General features: G+C 35.5%; 1 protein-coding gene across 7 annotated transcripts in view; it reads left to right on the plus strand.

Moving 5' to 3' along the window:
* The window catches only part of GSK3B (glycogen synthase kinase 3 beta), a 203,063-nt gene that overhangs the window by 122,519 nt on the left and 60,306 nt on the right, over positions 1 to 20,238 (plus strand). For all 7 annotated transcript variants that reach the window (XM_070583828.1, XM_008514623.2, XM_070583829.1 and 4 more), the window contains exons 4-7: positions 3,401 to 3,511; positions 11,580 to 11,710; positions 15,230 to 15,336; positions 19,870 to 19,967. In XM_070583828.1, the coding sequence (XP_070439929.1) occupies positions 3,401 to 3,511; positions 11,580 to 11,710; positions 15,230 to 15,336; positions 19,870 to 19,967 (447 nt within the window). The remainder of the gene's footprint in view (positions 1 to 3,400; positions 3,512 to 11,579; positions 11,711 to 15,229; positions 15,337 to 19,869; positions 19,968 to 20,238) is intronic.

Raw genomic sequence — 20,238 nt, forward strand, 5'->3', positions numbered from 1 at the left:
GATGATAACACTTGAGCAAAGATTTGAAGGAGTTGGGGCAAGTGAGCTGTGTGTATATCTGAGGAAAGAACATTCCAGGCTGAAAGACTAATGAGTACAGAGGCCCTGAATGTGAAAGCTTGCCAAATGAGGTCAAGAAATAGCAGGAAGCTATTGTGGATAGAGATGAGTGAGCAATGGGGAGAGCAGTGGAGTAGAGGACAGGGAAATAAGGAAGTACATGTGTAGGACCTTGTAGACCATTTATAAGAATAAATCTTAATGAGGTGGAATGGAAGAGATACGATCTAAGTTATATTTTGTTTATATTAGACTGTAAAAGGGTAAAGGTGGAAGCAGGGAGACCATTTAGGAGGATATTGCAGTGGTCCAGGTGAGAGGTGATAGTGGCTCAGACCAGGGAAGCAGTGAAGATGGTAAGTGGTTAGATCCTGAATAAATTTGAAAGGTGGAACCTTTGGTATATTTTTGATATATGGATATGGGGAGTGTGTATATATATGTGAGAGAGAGGGGAGCAGGGATTAATGATGATTCTAAGGTTTTTAACCTGAGCAATGTCAAAAACACAGTTGGATGTACTAGGCTAGAGTTAAAAGCAGAGGTCCAGGATATATATGAATTTGGGAGTCATTAGTGTATAGTAGTATTGAGCCATTAGACTGAATGAAATCATCAAGGGAGTGAGCTTACATAAAGAACAGAGATGTTGGGGCCTGGGCCCATGGCTGAGTGTTTAAGTTCGTGTTCTTTGCTTCAGCGGCCCAGGCTTTTCCTGGTTCGGATCCTGGGTGCAGACCCAGCACCGCTCATCAAGCCATGCTGAGGCAATGTCCCACATAGCAGAGCCAAAAGGACCTACAGCTAGAATATATGACACTGTACTGGGGGGCTTTGGGGAGAAGAAGAAAAAGGAAAAAAAAAAAAGGAAGATTGGCAACAGATGTTAGCTCAGATGCCAATCTTTAAAAAAAAAAAAACGCCCAGAGATCTGAGGACTGAGCCCTGGGATCCTCCATTCCTTAAGAGATAAAGGAGAGTAGAAGAAACCAGAAGTGGAGAACAAGAAGAGCTAGCCTTAAGGTTGGATGAAAACCAGAAGAGTATAGTGTCCTTGAACCCAAGTGAAGCAACTATTTCAAAGAAGGGGACATGATCAGCTATGTCAAGTGATAGTGCTAAGTCAAGTGGAAGGGAGGGGTCAGATGATGACTGAAAGATTGTTACTGGGTTCAGCATCAAGGAGGTGATTGATCCTGATAAACAATTCTGGTGGAGTACTGGTGGTGAAATTCTGTTGGAGTAAGTTTTAGAGAGAGTGAGAAGAGACAGGTCAGTTTAGATGCTTCTTTTGAAGAATTTTACTGTATAAGGGAGCCAGAAGACATAGTCGTAATTAGTGTGGTTAGAATTTTTTTTGACTATGGGAGAAATAATAGCAAATTTGTGTGCTGATTATAATTCTCCTACAGAGAGAGAATAACTGATGCAGAAAGACAAAAATTACTGAAGCAATGTCTGTAAATAGGAAAAGCAGAAGAGCATCTTTTTTTACATGTAGCAGAGTTTTCCTTAGGAACGAGCTTGGTCAGCTTATCTCTGGTTAGAGAAGTGAAGGATGAACATAAGGGGGTAGGTGTTGGTAGGTGGGTACATGTCATGGTACAAGCAAGGTTGTCAGCTGAGGGTGAGGATAGGAGAAGAGGTATTGGAGGTTGAAGGGAAGGAGAGAAGAAATCAGGTAATTTGGAAAAGTGAATGGACTAGGCAAATGTATGATTGCTGGGTGGGCTGATTAAAGTTCTTGGTGATGAGTTTCATATGAGACTAATCAGCACAATTTTAGGTTTTTTTGCAGCCATGTTCAGCTCTTTAGGTATTGGCATGGAATGGGTGGACAGCTGGATTTAACCAGAGTTGTGGTTTCATCAAACAAGTATGACATAAGAGAAAGTATATGCTAGAATGGACTTGGCAAACTTTTTCATAAAGGGCTAGATAATAAATATTTTTGATTTTGTGGGCTATATGGTTTTTGTCACGACTACTCAACCCTGCCATTGTAGTCCCAAAGCAGCCATAGACAATATTTAAGTAAATGAGCATCACTGTGTTCCTATAAAACTTTATTTATAAAAACAGGCAGCAGGCCTTTGCTGTTTATACTGATCCCCATGTTAGAGAGTGAGGATAGTGATAGACCATGGAATTTAAGATGGATATGGAGAGGAGAACATGAAAGAGTGAGGGGTAGTGAAAAGGTAGTAGGGTCGATGGCATGCTGTCTCACTAACTGTTTTCTGAACTCTGCTGTGCTCTTTGACCCCACATCTTGAATACAGTTTTCTTTCTGCCTGAAGTGCTCTTTTCATACTCAATTCAGATGTCATCTCTTTTATACCTGCACCCTTACTTCCTCTGCAGTGCCTACTGACATATAGAAAATGCTCAGTAAATGCTGAAAATTGAAATTCTCCACTTCAGTTTGGTCGGTAAGATAATGTCAAATTGGGAAGATTGTGTAAGTTTGTTTGCCTACAGATTTTTCCACTCAGTAGGCAATTCTAGGCTTGAAAACAGTGATTCTCAACTTTGTTTTCTGCTTCAGTTTATCTATCTGATATTATTCACGTGAACAGGGTGTAAGGGTAGTGCTCTGTTCCTCTTTTCTACTTGGTACTTAGTTGGAATTCCCTTCTTTCTCTCCACTGATCTTGGATTGGTGTCTTTATGCTGCTGAGAATGGATGTTTAAACATATGACCTGCAGTAAACTTGTGAGTATGGTAACTCGCTGCCTTATAAGTTATTCTTTTTCTTTCAGTTAACTGTAGAAGACAAGTGGTTGTTCTACTAATTATAGACTATCAGATAGCCATAGAATCTTTTTGTAGAGATTAGAGAAATTTTGAAGAATATTTAGTACAACTTTTCATATTGAAGAAACTGAAGCCTAGAGAGATTAAGTGACTTGCATACATCAGTTAGCAGCAGAACTGGGGCTAGAAATGCACATTTCTTAGTTCCCAATTCAATACTTACTCTACTATCATGACACCTTTCCTGATAGGATATGAGAGCATTGATTCTCAAACTAGAAAATAGGAAATTTTATGACAGGTGATAGCCTCTAAAATCATATGACCAAAATAATAGTTCAAATATGGTTAGGAATCTTAACAGTATTGAAATGGCTGTGTTTTTTCTATGAAATTATTAGTATAAAGGTATGATAGCCTTGTTTTTACTATTATGGTTATATTCTGAATTAGTTTTGTATAATTAAAATTGAACACATGAATCTTTAAAAATCTGAATAAGTGAATGTGTAGAGAACTTAATTTGAATATTTAAAGACTAGTTTTTAATCTTGTTTTTTTGTTTTTAATAAACTCTTTCAGAAAGATGAGGTCTATCTTAATCTGGTGCTGGACTATGTTCCGGAAACAGTGTACAGAGTTGCCAGACACTATAGTCGAGCCAAACAGACGCTCCCTGTGATCTATGTCAAGGTATGTAAAAATGGAGTAATTCCCACTGTAGAAAGCACTTACTACGAGCCAGGGAGAGTGCCGGGTGTGTTTTAACTATATTATCACATCTAATACTGAGGGGAAAAACAGCAAAGTATGTATTGTTAGAGCTTCATTAAATTCTTGTACAGTTTTAAAGTGTGAAGCCTTCACCTTTTACTCTTTCATGACTCAGGTGTTAAAGAGACTTGTCTTCTTTCTGACAGGTGAATTTTTCACAGACAAGAATAAATTTTAATTATGCTACCCATAGCACCATTTTATTTAATTTGGTACCCTTTTTATGCCACTGACTAAGAGCAAGGATATCATGTAAAATTATAAAATAGAGTTGTAAGTATGATCAAATTCAACATTTTATTGCCATTTAGAGATATATTATTGTGTTGTACCTGAAGTTTAAACTTTGGTAATTTTAAATATGCACAGACTATCAAGGTGCTATTTAATTTTTGGTAGCTAATATCAGTGTCATCTTGCACTCATGGCAGAGTGGCTTTATCCAGCATAATTCTGATTAAAGTTGTGGTAGTTGGTTAGAAACAGATTATTATTTTATTAACTATGACATTGTGAAAATTAACTAGGAGTTAAGTTTGGAAGTTCAGATATTTAATACAACTTTTTGCATTTTATCTTTTATGGAAATGATTCTAGAAGTTAAAATGACAATGACTCTAAATGTTTTAAGATCGGAGTATTGAAGTTTTACTTAAAATTTTAAACTCTGTAATAATAAAGTGGATACCAAAGTAGGACTTTGGAAGCTAGATGATTTTGGCAAGGAGTACAGGATTCCTATTGAATTCAGTGCTAGGAATTAAAAAATCTGATTCCAGTTTAATTTTATTTGGGCTTATCAAAACATGGTTGAAGTTGTGGCTAAATGGATGATAGTAGGAACTAAAAGGCAGTTTTTCTGCTATAAATTTACTTTTGTGCTTTTTTATGGTGTTAGAATAACAAGTACTATTCAAGATAACCAGCACAATAATATATCCCTTTAAATTTCCTAAATCTAGAATAATCTTTGAGCTCCTTAGTTTAGAATGGTGATCGTTTCATTCTACCTACCCTGTTGCTCTTATTTTTGCCAGTACAAATCCCTGGCACGTTTATGAAGTAGAAGAAACCCTACGTTTAGTTCCTTCCTGAAGATTAGTTTTGACTCCCAACTTTGCTACTGAGTTCACTGCTTTTGGGAAAGTTACTGATCCGTTCACTACTTAGCTTCCATATTGGTAAAATTGTACATATTTCTTTCATACTCACACTATAGCCTTCTTGGTCTATAAGATGAACTTAACTTGTGAGAAAACATTTTTGGTACTGTAAAATAAAAGTAATAAAAGATCTTAACCCTAGATCAAAAGGTGACATGTTGGGGACATTCAATAAGACGTGTTTTTGTTCCAATTCTGTAATTCACCAAATAAATGCTAAATGATTGCAGAATAATGTGAAGCATAATAAAATGTTTTATTCTTCCTCTAATAAGAAGGAAAAAACGACACAAATAACCGTAAAACAAAAAAATACTGTTATGAAAGTGAATAAGAGGCTGGAAGTATCATATTGTTTTGAATTGGCAAAATTTTCTTGGAAAAGAAGGATGTAGTAATACTGCTGTTGAATCTACCCTACAAATTTACTTAGTTATTAGCAGAGATTTACTAAGCAATACCTATGTTTCCACCACCTCTTAACGTAAAATGTGCCAAATTATTTTCTTTTCCTCTATCTGTCTGCACAAGTTTTATCTCAGGACCTTCTCTTTAGTCACCCTAAAAATTTATTTTTATTATTGAAGATTTTAAATATAAATAAAAGTAGAGAAAATAGAATAGTGACACCCCCCCCCCCAATGTACCCATCACACATCTTTAACAATTATCAGTTCATGGCCACGCTTATTTCATCTATACCACTCTCTACTCCCCACTTCCTTTATTTTGAAGCAAATCACTGATATTATTATTTTCATCTGCAAGTATTTCAGTATATATGTATAAAAGATAGGGACTTTTTTAAAAAAACGTAATTACAATACCATTGTCTTTTTTGTTGTTGGTGCCATCCAGTTGATTTTGACTCCTAGTGACCCTGTGTACAGCAGACGGAACCCTGCTCGGTCTTTTGTGTTATCCTTTCAGCTTCCAGTGCTGTATCAGATAATGCTCTGCTGCTGTTCACAGGGTTTTCATGGCTAGTTTTTTTTAAAGTGGTGGTCAGGTCCTACTTCCTAGTCTTTCTTAGTCCAGAAGCTCCGCTGAAACCTGTCCACCATGGGTGACCCTGCTGGTATTTGAAATAATGGTAGCATAGCTTTCAGCATCACAGCAACACATAGCCACCACAGTATGACAACTGACAGACAGGTGGTTTTGTTCCCTGACCAGGAAGCAAGCCCAAGCCACGGTGGTGAGAGTGCTGAATCTTAACCACTAGACTGCCGGGGCTGGCTACCATTGTCTTACCTATATCAATAAATAATATTTCATTAGTATCATTAAATATCTAGTTACTGTTTAGATTCCTAATACGTCTTATACATTTTTAAGTTTCTTTGTTTGAAATGGGATCCAATTAAGGTCCATATATTATAACTGGCTGATGTGCCTCTAATGGTTCTTTTAATCTATAGGTTCTCTCTCTCTCTCAAACTTTTTGTTGTTAAAGAAGCTAGGTCATTTGACCTGTAGTTTTTTGGTCTGGATTTTGCTGACTGGATTACTGTAGTATTATAAACATGTTCCTTTGTCCTCTGTATTTCCTGTAAATTGGTGATTAGATGTATTTTTATAGGAGTTAGGACTACTTCATATGTAGTATTGAGTGCTTTCCTAAGCAAGGAAATACTGTCTTTCTTTTTGTGAAGCTTGTAACCATTGATGATCATTGCCTAAGTCCATTAATTCATCAAGTGTCACAAAATGTTGATATTCTAATATTATTATTCCTTCTTAATTTGTAAGCTGGAATAGTTCCATAGATAGAAACTTTCATGTCAACTGTTTGGTTATCTTGAGGTACAGTTTATATAAAAAAGACAGGATATATATTTGATTATTTCTCTTTATTTACCAAAATTTATAATTTAGTTGGTTCCATAGTATGTTCCAAAGGTGACCAATGAGGTATTTTGTTGTTGTTTTTGTGTCTTTATTTTAAAGCTTCTTGCATGAGTCTTAATAATATTTGATAATTTACTTGCTTTCTGGTATAACAGTGTTCTAGGTTCATCTTATGCGTTTCTTCCCCAGGCTGGAGTCAGCTTTTTCTTCAAGGAGACTTTATTGTTTTAGTGGGAAACAGTGTTTAGAGACCAAAGTCTGGATGCTAGGGGTGCTAATTGCCACAAGGTTGGTTATTATTTCTGAGTCTTTTTAGTGGACAGAGCTAGGAAATATGTGGGTAATTTTTTGAAAGATAAAATGCATCTTTTTTTAACCCCAGAGATAAATATACTGTGAGTTCATATTGATATTTCTAATTAAAAATTGGAGGGCTTAACAATCTTACATCTGTATTTCTCTTACACTAAAAATTCCATTTTGTAATAATATAATTACTTAGTTGTTCTGTCCCACACTCTACATACAAAAGTCTTAAGATAACAATACTAACACTACCACTATCAACTGAAAATAATTTCAGATCTTTTTGCAGCTCTTTTTAGCCCCATGTTATTTATAATTCCGTTAGGAGTGAACAATCAAATTTCTTTGTTTTACAGAAACTTTGACTAATTCCTCTCTATGTGATTATACATCATTAGGCTTTGTTTCATTTTGCTTTTATTATAAGTTGTGTTTTAATTTTACATCAAAATTAATATAAAATATGGGGCCAGCCCTGTGGCGTAGTGGTTAAGTTCAAGCGCTCTGCTTTTGCAGCCCAGGGTTCGCAAGTTCAGATCCTGGGCATGGACCTACACACCACTCATCAAGTCATGCTGTGGTCACATCCCACCTGCAAAATGTAGGAAGATTGGCACAGATGTTATCTTGGGGCCAATCAGTGCCTCACAAAAAGCAAAACAAAACAAAAATTAATACAAAATATTTACGTGGTTCCAAAGTAAAATCTGCAAAACAAAGTATAGATAGTCAAATAAGTTTAACTTTTATTTCTGTTCTATCTACCCCATTCCTTCCCTCCTCCAGAGTTAAATATTTAAAATTTTTTATAGTTTCTTCTATGACTTTTTTTGGTAAGGAAGATTGGCCCTGACCTAACATGTATTGCCAGTCTTCCTCCTTTTGCTTGAGGAAGATTGTCGCTGAGTTAACATCTGTGCCAGTCTTCCTCTGTTTTGTATGTGGAGTGGCACCACAGCATGGCTTGATGAGCATTGTGTAGGTCTGTGCCTGGGATCCGAACCTGCAAACCCTGAGCTGCCGAAGTGGAGCACATAACTTAACCACTATGCCACCAGGCCAGCCCCATTCTACAATTTTTTTTAATAAGCATATGTATATAGTTATTTTATCCTCCCTACATTCTTTTATGTAAATGTTACATAATGTATACATTTTTCCTCTGCCTTGCTTTTTTAATGAAAAACATACCCTGGAGAGCCCTCTGTATTAAAGATGGATGGATGGATAGATGGGTGGATGGATAAGATACAGTTGGAGATAGATATTTTGCTTTTCTTTTTATAGCTGCGTATTAATCTATTGTATGGCTGGCTGTATCCTAATTTATTCAACTGGTTGCCTGTTAATGGATATATTGTTTTTCAGGTTTATTTGTTTGTTTGTTTTGGGCTATTACAGATAACATTGTAGTGAAGAGCCTTGTGCACATCTCTTTCTGTATTTTTGACAGTATATATTTGAACATGATCTCTGGCATCCTATGGTTTAAAAAGGAAAAGATTATTATGCACGTTGAAGTTGGCATACAAAGAAAGATCTAGCACTCCCATTATCCCCTTGTGGAAAAAAAGGATGGTTCTTTTGTATAACCACAGCCCTTCCAGAGTCAGCATTACTGGCCGTGGACATTATTCTTTGAGGACACAAATCTGTTCTTACATTTAAGGGTCTGAAAAGATAAAACATTGTCTGGAATTGATAAGTTGATCTCGTTCACATATTTATTCTACATAGTTTTATAAAAACAATTTTTTTTGTGAAAAATCTTGGCTTGGGAGAGAGAAATAAAAGTGATACACACATGTGTAACTCTTGCCTTCATGGACTTCGCCATCTAATAAGCACTTGTTTGGCATCCATATTATCAAAATGGCAGCTGCAGTTCTTTGTGATTCTTGACTTCTACTTTTTCTGGAGGAGTTGAATATATTCTGTGACCTTACTGCTTCAAACCTCTTTCTTCATTCCATTTATAGTACGGGTCATTTTGTAATTAATGATAATTAATATACAAGTTAAAAAGCTTTGAAAACCTTTGCTTTTCTAATGAACATCTTTTATAACTAAGTGCATTTTAAAATACAACTCTAAAACAGATGCCTGGCAAATCATTGTTGTGAACTTGAATTTTTTTTTAATTGAAAGGAAGGACATGTTTAAAGATAGAGTCTGAGTACACAAGAGAGCTGGATGCATTTTTGTGAATCATAAACAAAACTGTTATTCTGTCATTTGTTTTAAACAGGTTTAGTAGCACAAAGGAAAGGACATTGGACTTGAGTTAGATTTGATAATTTTGTAACTGTGTTCAAACTGTTCATTGGACCTCAATTACCTCTACTGTAAAAATGAGGATAAATGTATATCTCACAGAATGATTGAAAGAATTAAATAGACAAATGAGTGAAACACACTAGTACATGCAGCCGGCCCCGTGGTGCAGCAGTTAAGTTCACACGTTCCGCTTCGGCGGCCCAGGGTTTGCCGGTTCAGATCCTGGGTGCGGACATGGCACCACTTGGTACGCCATGCTGTGGTAGGCGTCCCACGTATGAAGTGGAGGAAGATGGGAAGATGTTAGCTCAGGGCCAGTCTTCCTCAGCAAAAAGAGGAGGATTGGCAGCAGCTAGCTCAGGGCTAATCTTCGGCAACAACAAGAAAAAACAAAACACACTAGTACATATTAAATCTCAGATTTCAAAATGTGCTAAGTATCTCTGAGTTTCTGAGTTTATCATTCTAGTCTTTTACTTAGTGATCAAGCTATTTAATGATTACATTTTTGCATTTTTATTTAATATGTTGAAATAAAGAAATTATAGTTGAGAGGTATACTAACCCAAGCCACTAGAGAATGGTAATTACATGGTATTGGACAGATTGCTTAACTTCTGTGCCTCAGTTGTTTTATATGTAAAATAGGAAATAATAGTAGTCCTATTAATAATATATCCGAAGCACTTAGAATAGTGCCTCGTACGTAATAAGTTGTTTTTCTTGTTACTGTTATTGCTATCTTTCTACTGTAGAAAGCCTCTCAGTTTTCCTGTAAGTATGCTTTTACAGAGTCGAACAACAAAAAAAGAGATATAAAATTGCATATTTCATTCTTTATCTTGACTTTCCAAAAGATTAAGTGAAGAGAATGGAGATAGAGTAAATCTTTCAGATGAATGAATACAATAAAAAGACACCTTAACCTCATTTAAACTCTCAAGCATTTTTGGCAAAGAAAACATTTTTCCCCACTGATTCTTGCTGACCTAAAATTAATGCCCTGGCACAGTTAGTAAAATGTCTCCTTTAGTAAATTAATGCCTATGAACTCAATTTCTTATGGGGGCTTATTTTCTTAGTGGTAGTGAATTAAACTCTTAGAACTCTGAGAGTGAGCTGTAGGACTTGAAGAGTGATACTATGAACAGTGATGCAGTAATAGAATTATGAAGCTTTAAAAAAATTACAGGAATACCTAAATTCCTTAATTCTAATTTGGGTGGCAAAATGCTGACCTTATTGAAGATCTTATCTGTATGTTTTATATCGTGCTTCATTTTAAAGAAGACTCAAGCTTTTCCAGCTTTAGTTCAATATAACATTAAGGATGCACCAAAATTCAACTGTCTGCAGTTTTCATCATGCCTGTTAAAGAAAAGTAGGTCTCATGTTAACTTTAATTAACTAAGTCTTAGCAGTAGCCTCTAAAGATGATGCCTTATGTCAGTGCTGTATCTGTGCTTTAGCTGTTTTTGTTGTTGTTTTTTACCAAGACACTGGAATCTTTGGTTTGAATCGTTTCAAAAATTCTTTCCATGGTATATACCTTTTGGGTAGAGGTCAGAAGGTGAGTAGTCAGAAAAATTTAAAAGTGAACTGGAACACTGATTTGGGGATGAACAGAAGGTTTGACTCGCTTTCTTCATGAAGGCCCTCTCTTACCTAGTGAAGAGTCTGATTCTTTCTTCCATGCAGATCCAGTTTCTCAGTGTATCTTTCTTTAAAATAAAATTGGAATATTCTTTTAAATTGATGTCAGTAGTCAGCTAGGATCTATTTTTAAATGGCATTTTAAAGTCTACCTATCTCTGAAGAATATTAACAGGAAGAGTGGTGATGCTATTAACAAGGTTACTACTGTCTTGATAGATCATTGATTGTAGATTTTCTCAGTCCACATGTGAGTTTTTCCAGGTCTTTGTATCAGTAATCTCTGGAGCTGACTTCTCAGAAAAATATTCTAAAGAGGAAACTGCAAATACTTTTAAAGAATGACGAACTTAGAAGAGATGACTTGGCTTCTAGTCTAAACATTGTTACTTATTTAGTCACCTGATTCAGAATACCTCTCTGAGCTTTTTATCTGTGTTAAAAAAAAAAAGCTCATCTTTGCAGGCTTGTGGTGAGATGTTAGTGAAAAAAAAATTATAAAGCTCATTATAAAATTTCCTTTTTTAAATTATTAAGGGATGGTACAAATATAACATGTGGTTAATGAAATTTTAGCTAATTAATGTAGAAATGACATGAAACTTGTTAAAGATTGAGTGCCAACAATCCCCAGCATTTCACCTGTTCTGTTCTGAAAATGTTACTTTATTTACTGCTTAAGGATTCTGATTTGTTTGGAATAAAAGTATTCAATTAATTTTTATTATTTATTCCAGTTGTATATGTATCAACTGTTCCGAAGTTTAGCTTATATCCATTCCTTTGGAATCTGCCATCGGGATATTAAACCACAGAACCTCTTGTTGGATCCTGATACAGCTGTCTTAAAACTCTGTGACTTTGGAAGGTAAGCTAGCTCTCTTTTCTTCTCCCTTCCTTCTCTCCTCTCCTACCGCACCCTCCCCACATATGCTCTTTTAAAATATATTCTTTTTACAATGTCAGTCTAAAAGTACTGTAGTGCTTATTCAGGGAGTATAAACTAGTACAGTTTCTTGTGAGGGTAATTTTGGTAAATTCTGTCAGAATAATAAATGTGTATAGTCTTTCGTCAAGCAGTTTGACTCCTAGGAATTAGTTCCTTAGAAATACACATTTACAAAATAGCGTATATACAGGTATTTTTGTCATAGCATTATTTATAAATGTCCATCAGGAAAATGACAGATAAATTATGATACATACACATAGAGTGTAATATGTGCAGCTATGAAAAAGATTGAGATAGCTCTCCATGAATTGAAAAAGAATGGCCTCTAACAAATATTAAATTAAAAAAGTAAGGTCAAGATTGTATGTATAGTATATTTTCGTTTGTGTTTTAAAAACACAGAGTATGGCCACATGTATACAGATTAGCATGGCTTCTTTCTGGAATGATATTTAATAAACCTGTAACATTACTCCTAGGAAAGGAGACTGGAAGTATGTATAGTGTAGCTGGGAGACTTACTTTTTCATTGATAATACTTTTGTATTGTTTGAATTTTTGTAATGCGTATGTATTCCTTTTTCAGTAAGAACTACTTATTTTGAAATATTGAGTATTATACATTACCATGTATCTTTTTTTTTTTTTTTAGTATTTTTTTTTTCCCTTTTTCTCCCAAAGCCCCCTGGTACATAGTTGTGTATTTTTAGTTGTGGGTCCTTCTAGTGGTGGCATGTGGGATGCCGCCTAGCATGGCTTAATGAGCAGTGCCATGTCTGCACCCAGGATTCAAACTGGCAAAAACCTGAGCCACTGAAGCGGCGCACGTGAAACTTAACCACTCGGCCATGGGGCTGGCCCCTACTGTGTGTCTTTCTAACTTCAGAGTTAACGTCAATTTAGAGATGGGGTAAAAAGTCTGGTAGGAGTGTTTTGTTCCTTTTTCTCTATAATGTAGTCTCTTATTCTTCCTTTTTTCCTGCAAATTCCAATGTGCTTTCTGCTTTCTTAAACTCATACCTTGTTAATTTATTGTGTAACAAGACTTCATTCTTTCCATCCCTACAATAGTCAGCATCTTGTGCCTCTCTGATCTAACTTTTCATCGTGAAATCAGGCCTATGTTTCCATGTAACTCAGGCAGTTAGCCTTCTGCTTCCTCTCTGGTGTAATCACCTAGAGTAATCTCCTCCCTTCAGTCCCTGAGACATCTCCACATAACTTGGATTCTATTTTTTTTATCCTTCTCGCAAATTCTTACTTTTTAACTGAGCTCTTTATAGATAATGACCCACATATGCTAATATTTGTATTCCTCCTTATTTGTAGTTCTTTTACATCAGGGCACAGTTTAAATTTTAGATTTAATATAGGATATGTTTTCCGCAGGCTGTCTCTTGAGAGGGAGTCTTTAAAAAACAAGCACATCTGCTCTCTTGAGTTAATGCTGCTTAGTCTCACAAGGGTGTCCTCTTTCAGACCATCCCCTTTTTCAGTTTCCTAATTTCAAACACCTATCACAGGATCCAGTTCATTTTGCAGGCTGTAACTCTGTCCCTTCGACATAAGAAAGGACGAAGGATGTTAAATCAAAACTCTTACTTGATGTTTGAAACAAAGTATTACTATTTATTATCTGTAGTACAAGCTGTCCAAATCGATGAATGTTGTTGTTATAGGATGTCTTCCCCACTGAGAGTGACTGACTGGTATAGGGCTATGAGACATCAAGTTTAGTAGAGTTTCTGTTGTCAACATAGTGTCAAAACACTGTTGCTATGGACCATTCTGTTGGGACATAGAAATCAGTTTGTTCTAGTAAATTTGAAATAGTGATTTTACTTGTATGGTAATAGCTCATTTTTAATAGCTCTGATAACAAAGCTGCCTTTTTTGTTTTTAACAGCTGGTTTGGGCAAGTAGAGTTTGGGATACACTTTAGATTCTTAGTGCAAGATTGGTAGTGACTTGAACAAAAGAGTATTACTCTCTAGTTAGTAATTCTTTACTGGATGAAATAAGGGCCTGGAAGTAAGTGAAGGGCTAGCTGGGCTCTCTTAGGACTGAATGTGACCACTATATTGGATGCCCTTAACCCTCAAAGGGCAACAAGTTACAGCTAGCCTCACCTGATGAGTAAAAGGAGAACTTCATCAAGTAGTGAAGAAATCTCTAGGCTGCAGAATTTCCAGTATTACCTTCTGTATCTTACAGTGACTTTTCTGATATAAGTGGAATCTGTCTTGTTCATAAGAAAATCCTTTATAAGGTAGAAAGCTTTTATCAGTTATGCTGAAAAAGTGTTAATTTTCATGCAGCCAAAAGACGGATTAATATTTATTAATTTATGAAATGGTTACTGTGTGTCAGTACTTGGGGAGAATGGTAGAAAATAAACTGCCTCCCACCTTCAAAACTTGAGAAGAAGGAAGAACAGGTTAAGGTCAGAGTTATCATTGGCCAGAAATAAATGGAAGAAAAGAGCCCAAACCCTTGCGACTGCTTTCATCCATCAATACTCTGATTTTCCTGTACTTTTACCTCAAAATTTTCTTACCTATTCTTGTTAGTTGTTTACTATTTTGATTTTGTTGTTTGTACTTATTTTCTGTATTAATCTTTGCTCTTATTGTATGTCAAAGTGGTTAGCTTCTACAACAGTTTATTTCGTGTGTCTTCAAGTTATCTTGGGAGACAACTTAAAAGAAACTAATTTTAATTTACTTTGATGTTTAAAATACGAGCCGCAAAGTATTTTGGAAGGAAGGTTAGATTAAGAGAGCATGTAATTAAACTTATGACAGCAGAGTTAGAGTTCACAGGCTATGAATCGTCTCTGCCCTGAAGGAGAGGGCCTGTCTTTTGTTGAGTAATGAATGTTTAGACAGTTAATAAATTGTCTGGAGATGGTGGAAAATAAAGTAGATTGGGTCTGTAAGATATTCACTCTATGAGTCAGAAGTCAAATTGGAAAAAAGCGGCCAATTTCTTATCCTTTTAGAAAAACATTTTGGGTAAGAAGTATTCGTTTTTACAGTCTACTACTATGCTTTTTGGTGGGCAGAGGTACCTCTCACTTTTCTGTCCTTCCTTCTTTGTATTTTAGAGGTGGAATTCAAGGAACAGAGGATCAGAAGAAATGTAGCATTTATCCTTTTGTGACCTTTTATGTCTTCTTTTCTTAGGTGACGGTTGATAAATGCATTCTTTAAAAATTGCTGTTCTGTTTTCAGAATGTTATGTTAAAATTAAAAGTTTCTTTTGTCAGAGATAGTTATGGTTCATATTTTCTTGTTCATATTTTCTTTTTCATGTTGTATGATTGGAATTATGTGACTCTTAGATAAACATTTAGTGTTGTGAACGATAGCAGTTTAGATTCTTTTAAGGTTTAGATTTAGTTTAAAGAATTTCTGCTTTTTATTTTTTTATTAGTGCAAAGCAGCTGGTCCGAGGAGAACCGAATGTTTCGTATATCTGTTCTCGGTACTATCGGGCACCAGAGTTGATCTTTGGAGCCACCGATTATACCTCTAGTATAGGTAAGTACTAAATCTGAATATAGTGACATAATAGTAATTGCGTCTTGTTTGTAGCAGTTTAGCATTACTATCTATACTTTCACTTTAACTATATAGATGAGTATGCTCTAAAACATGTTTCTTTTTAAAGATTGATATGCAGAAAGATGTAGAATTTTAAAAATTTCATCTTTTAGAATTTGATACATTTACTAGTCTACTTTTAGGTTTCTTGGATTATTAGAATAATAAAGCTATTTCTTTATGATTGCATGATTCCATTTGTTTTTAACTTAAAATTTCAAATATATCATATTTTTTTCTTTTTAATTCCCCTGAAATACTCATTTCTAAGCTTAATCACCAGTTGGAGAATTTGCATCCATTAAGTTTATGTTGAAAGTAATAGGATGACCGACCATATTGTTGACATTTCTTCTGTGCTGTCTCAATTGGTTATTTAATTTTAAGTCAGCTCAAAAAAAAAACAAGTCTGACTTTTCATTAGTAGTCTGGCTAAACCCACTGATTCTGTGGAAGTCTTCAGGAAAGATCTTTAATGATAGAAGGAATTCAGTAGAGACACTTTGCTTCAGTCTTCATTGACCTCCTCTTCTAACCCATTTTAGCTCATTGGTAGGAGTGAACATAGAGAGTATGATCAGCTGGACATGAATAGGAAGCTAAGAAAGGAGGAGCAACCTCAGGCTAGGTGTACAATTAGAAGTCGAAATTATTTTATAGTTATGTATTGTTTCTGGAGAGACTTCCTTAGTCCAGAAACAGAAACAAAAGGATACAAATACCAAGCAAACAAACTGACAAAAAAAAAAACCAAAAATCACAGTAACAGAAAACTAAGAAAAACTAGAACTTGGACAATTTTTGTCTTTTGATACAAGCAGAAATTCTCTGATATGAACAAAGACCTCTAAACAGAATCACATTACCACTTTTATTTTGCCAAAGGGCAAAATGCCAAAGAGCGTTTTGATTTGTGCCACTGGGCCAACAGTCTTACCCACTATTTCTTTTCCACCATCAGTGCAAATGTCAAGAGAGTGAAAAAGGCAAATCACATCTTAGTATTCTTATGAAAATAACTTTGCAGGGCCTGACCCCGTGGCCAGGTGGTTGAGTTCATGCTCTCCGCTTGGGCGGCCCAGGGTTTCACCAGTTCGGGTCCTGGGCGCGGACCTAGCACCACTTGTCAAGCTATGCTGAGGTGGCATCCTGTATAAGGCAACCAGAAGGACCTACAGTTAGTGTATGCAACTATGTACTACTGGGGAGGCTTTGGGCGAAAAGGAGAGAGGGGGGAGAAAAAAGGAAGATTGGCAACAGATGTTAGCTCAGGTGCCAACCTTTAAAAAAAAAAAACAGAACAGAACTTTGCCCTTTAGAACCTCTGAAAAGGTCCAGGGGGCCTAGGGCTCTGCAGACCATACTTTGAGACCAGCTGCACTGGAGGATAGAGTATAATAATGTGTTTGAGAGTGTGTGTGTGTGTGTGTGTTGTATGTATGTATGTAATGCTCAAAGTTTCATCATAGCTGTGTTGTATATGTTAAGGGACAAGTGAGAAATTATGAAAAGGATATTTTGGTTAAAGTAGAACTGGATTTGAGTTCCAGCTTTATTACTACTTAACTAAGCTGTAAAGTGGAGATTACTAACAGTTCTGCCTACCTTTCTGAATGTCTCCGAGGATTAAATAAAATGTTGATGAAAGTACTATAGAAATGTAAGGTGCTATTCTTTTTGTGGTGTTTGTTAACTCTCCCCAAGAGCACATTTCACCCCTTTATCTCTGAAGATGTCATTGGATTTTCCAACTGCTTGATATTTTATTCAATTATATGGTCCTGATCATCTGCATACCAGATACTGAAATGAGTTGTGTCAGGGTTACCTAAAATAAATGCAATTTGCTTCTTTAAAAAATCATGACTGTATCATCTGACCCATGAAGGCATGTTTATATAAACCTTTGACCCTCTTAAGAGTGTGTTACTTTTATAAATGTCCACGTGCCTAGCAGTTCTTTGGAATCTTCTTATGAAAGAAGGGTAGCGTAGTCTGTTTTCTCTATTAGGAACCTATTCCGTGGATGTTATGAGTACCTGCTTTCCAGTAGCCTCCTTTACATGGCTAAACCCGGATTCTGGTTTTCTAGGCTTAGCACTCACCATATACCGCTGATTCAGCTGGGGCCTTTTGAACCCTAACAATCCTAGATTTGGCCTCCCTTTTTTAGACTTAGGATACTTGGCTCTTAACACTGGAAGATTTGTAAACAGACAAAAACAAAGGTATTTAGAAGTGTACTGATACACGTGCATTTTAGAAATATTTTTAACAAAGATGTTTAAAGTGAAAGAGTAGCTGATTCTGGCTAGGTTATTGTCGTAATTGGATATAACCTGAGCTGAGGCTGATGGCTCTGATTGTATCGACTTACTGAGAAATGGCAGAATGAGAAGAAATGGCTTCTTTAAGACAAGGAATTGAGCTTACAGACTCTTGAAGAAGCAGTTATTCTGTGACAGTGAGGCAGTTTTTCAAGACAGTGGTATTTTGATTGGGAATTGATATTCTGTTCCAGGCCTACCTCTGCTATTCAGGAACTTTCTGTTGTGCCTTAATTTCCTTATCTGTGAAGTGAGTGTGTTAAACAAGATGGTCTTGAAAGATCATTTTTACCGTGAATTAGAGTTAAGTATGAAACAGAATACTATTTTGGCTTAAACCCCAAAGAACCGGAAGATTGAATGGGCCGGAGCACTTACATTTTGTGCCTTCTTTTTAGTTCTCTTTTATTCTGTTTGGAGAGTGTCATCCATTTGTCCTATGAAATAAACAGAAGAGATTTTAATATCTCCCAGAAAGTGAACAATAAATATCTTGGTTTTAGTAATTTGCCTGAGTTAACATTAATTGAAGACTACTAATATAGTTGCCACCAGAATCTTTTGATTATTAATCTTCTGTGGCAACCACTAAGCAATGGTATTCCTTAAAGTTTTACTCCTTGTCTCCTATATTTGTAGCTGCATCCAGCCAAAGAAAGTGTTTCCTGTGTTTTTTTTGTGAATGTGTAATTATTCCCCTGCAATTTTTCCAGGCTTGGCTTCTGAGGTGAATTATTGTGTGTTATAGAGGAAAGAAGTGATGCATATTGCCTTCCATCTGATTAGCTAGGTAAAGGGATATTTTTAAACCTAGATCAAAATAAAGCATTTACATTAATAAGGAGATACATCTTTTCTACTTGATTTTGAGTTAGTATGTTAGTAGTTAGTAGCTTTGAGTGAAGTAAAGATTTCCTAGCAAATTTTCATATTTGCTTCATTTAACAATTTCTTAATATATCAAAGAGGGCTCTTGGTCTGTGTTTGCAAAATAGGTGTCTTGATTATCATTGCTTGGAACTGGACAAAATCAACTTGAATTTCTTGTATTAATTTTGTGTCATTATTTTTCTAGGTCAGTAAAAAGTAGTCACTGAAGCAGAGATTTCCAATGCTTCTCGATAGTGCATCTCACCACATCACACTTCTTAAATTATTTGGTGTGCTTATGCCATTTACTATTATTCTCCTTCCCTACTGATAGATAGGAAAGCCCAGCGATTAATTATGTTCATCTCCCTAAAGCACTTGATTGTTGGTTCAAACAAAACCCAGGAATCTCAGGCATCCAGAAACTGAAAATTAACTTTTCCTTGCAGTAAGTCTTAATGGTGGGCTATAAATGAGAGTGACCATTTAAGTTATCTTCCCATTTGGTGAGACTTTTAAGAGAGAAGGAGGATGCTATTAGTAATTATCCCAGGGCAGTTGATCTAAACTAGGACTGTCTTGGGTAAGTCAGGATGTATGCTTTAAATTATTTTTTAATTTATTAAATTTAAAAATTATTAAAATTTATTGTATTATTTTTGAAGTTTTCTCTCAGGAATGAGGTTTCCACTTTGACTTAGAAGTAAACTATTTGATAATTTGTGAAATAAAATATATACCTCTGTCTGCATTTAAAAAATAATATATTTAACACGTTTTTCTGTCAATCATATTAGAACATGAAATCAATCTTTAGAGTCTTAAAATTTTTCTCAGAGTCTACGTTGGCTTAAAACTGTGTAAGGAGATTGAATCCTTGCTTGCTGCTGCTCTGTGAACACCTGCTAATGTGTAGACATTGTGTCACTTTGATTTATTTTTACGTATGATAAGTAGATAGGCCTTATGTTTTGGTACTGTAATCCTGTCTTGCTTGTTAAAGACTTGAACACCTGATATTTGATAATTAAATAAACTTTACCCTTTATTGGAATACTCTTATTGTCCTTGTTTCCTCTTAAAGTTTAACACTCAATTTAAAAATGTGTTAGGGATAGATTGATGGCTTTTTTCCCTCTGTTTTCGATTATACAATCTTTTGCTTGTGATATTTACTCTGTGTCAAAGTAAAATTAGAAAATGCATACAAGCAATTTTCTATGCAACTAAAGCTACAAAGTATCAATAAGCCTTTGTTTTCTTTTATCTTCAGACGTATGGTCTGCAGGCTGTGTGTTGGCTGAGCTGTTGCTAGGACAACCAATATTTCCAGGGGACAGTGGCGTGGATCAGTTGGTGGAAATAATCAAGGTGAGAAAGTTGAATCTGAATTTTTGAACTGGAAGGAATTTTGTTGCTATTCTAAGAATCCATATCACACATACATGCTCATTAAAAACTTAAAAAATGGAGAAAGTGTTCCAAGATCACATAGTAAGTTCAGCTATAGAAGTAGTATGAGAACCCAGCCTTTTGGTTTCTAATTGAATTATTCTTCTGTTGTTTGATCCTGGAAAAGCTATTTTGGATATCTGAGGCAAGAAAGGGATGTATCTTATTTAAAGTACTTAAAAGTTATAAG

Source organism: Equus przewalskii, chromosome 18 (genome assembly GCF_037783145.1).
Source record: "Equus przewalskii isolate Varuska chromosome 18, EquPr2, whole genome shotgun sequence".
In the NCBI taxonomy this organism is placed as follows: Eukaryota; Metazoa; Chordata; class Mammalia; order Perissodactyla; family Equidae; genus Equus; species Equus przewalskii.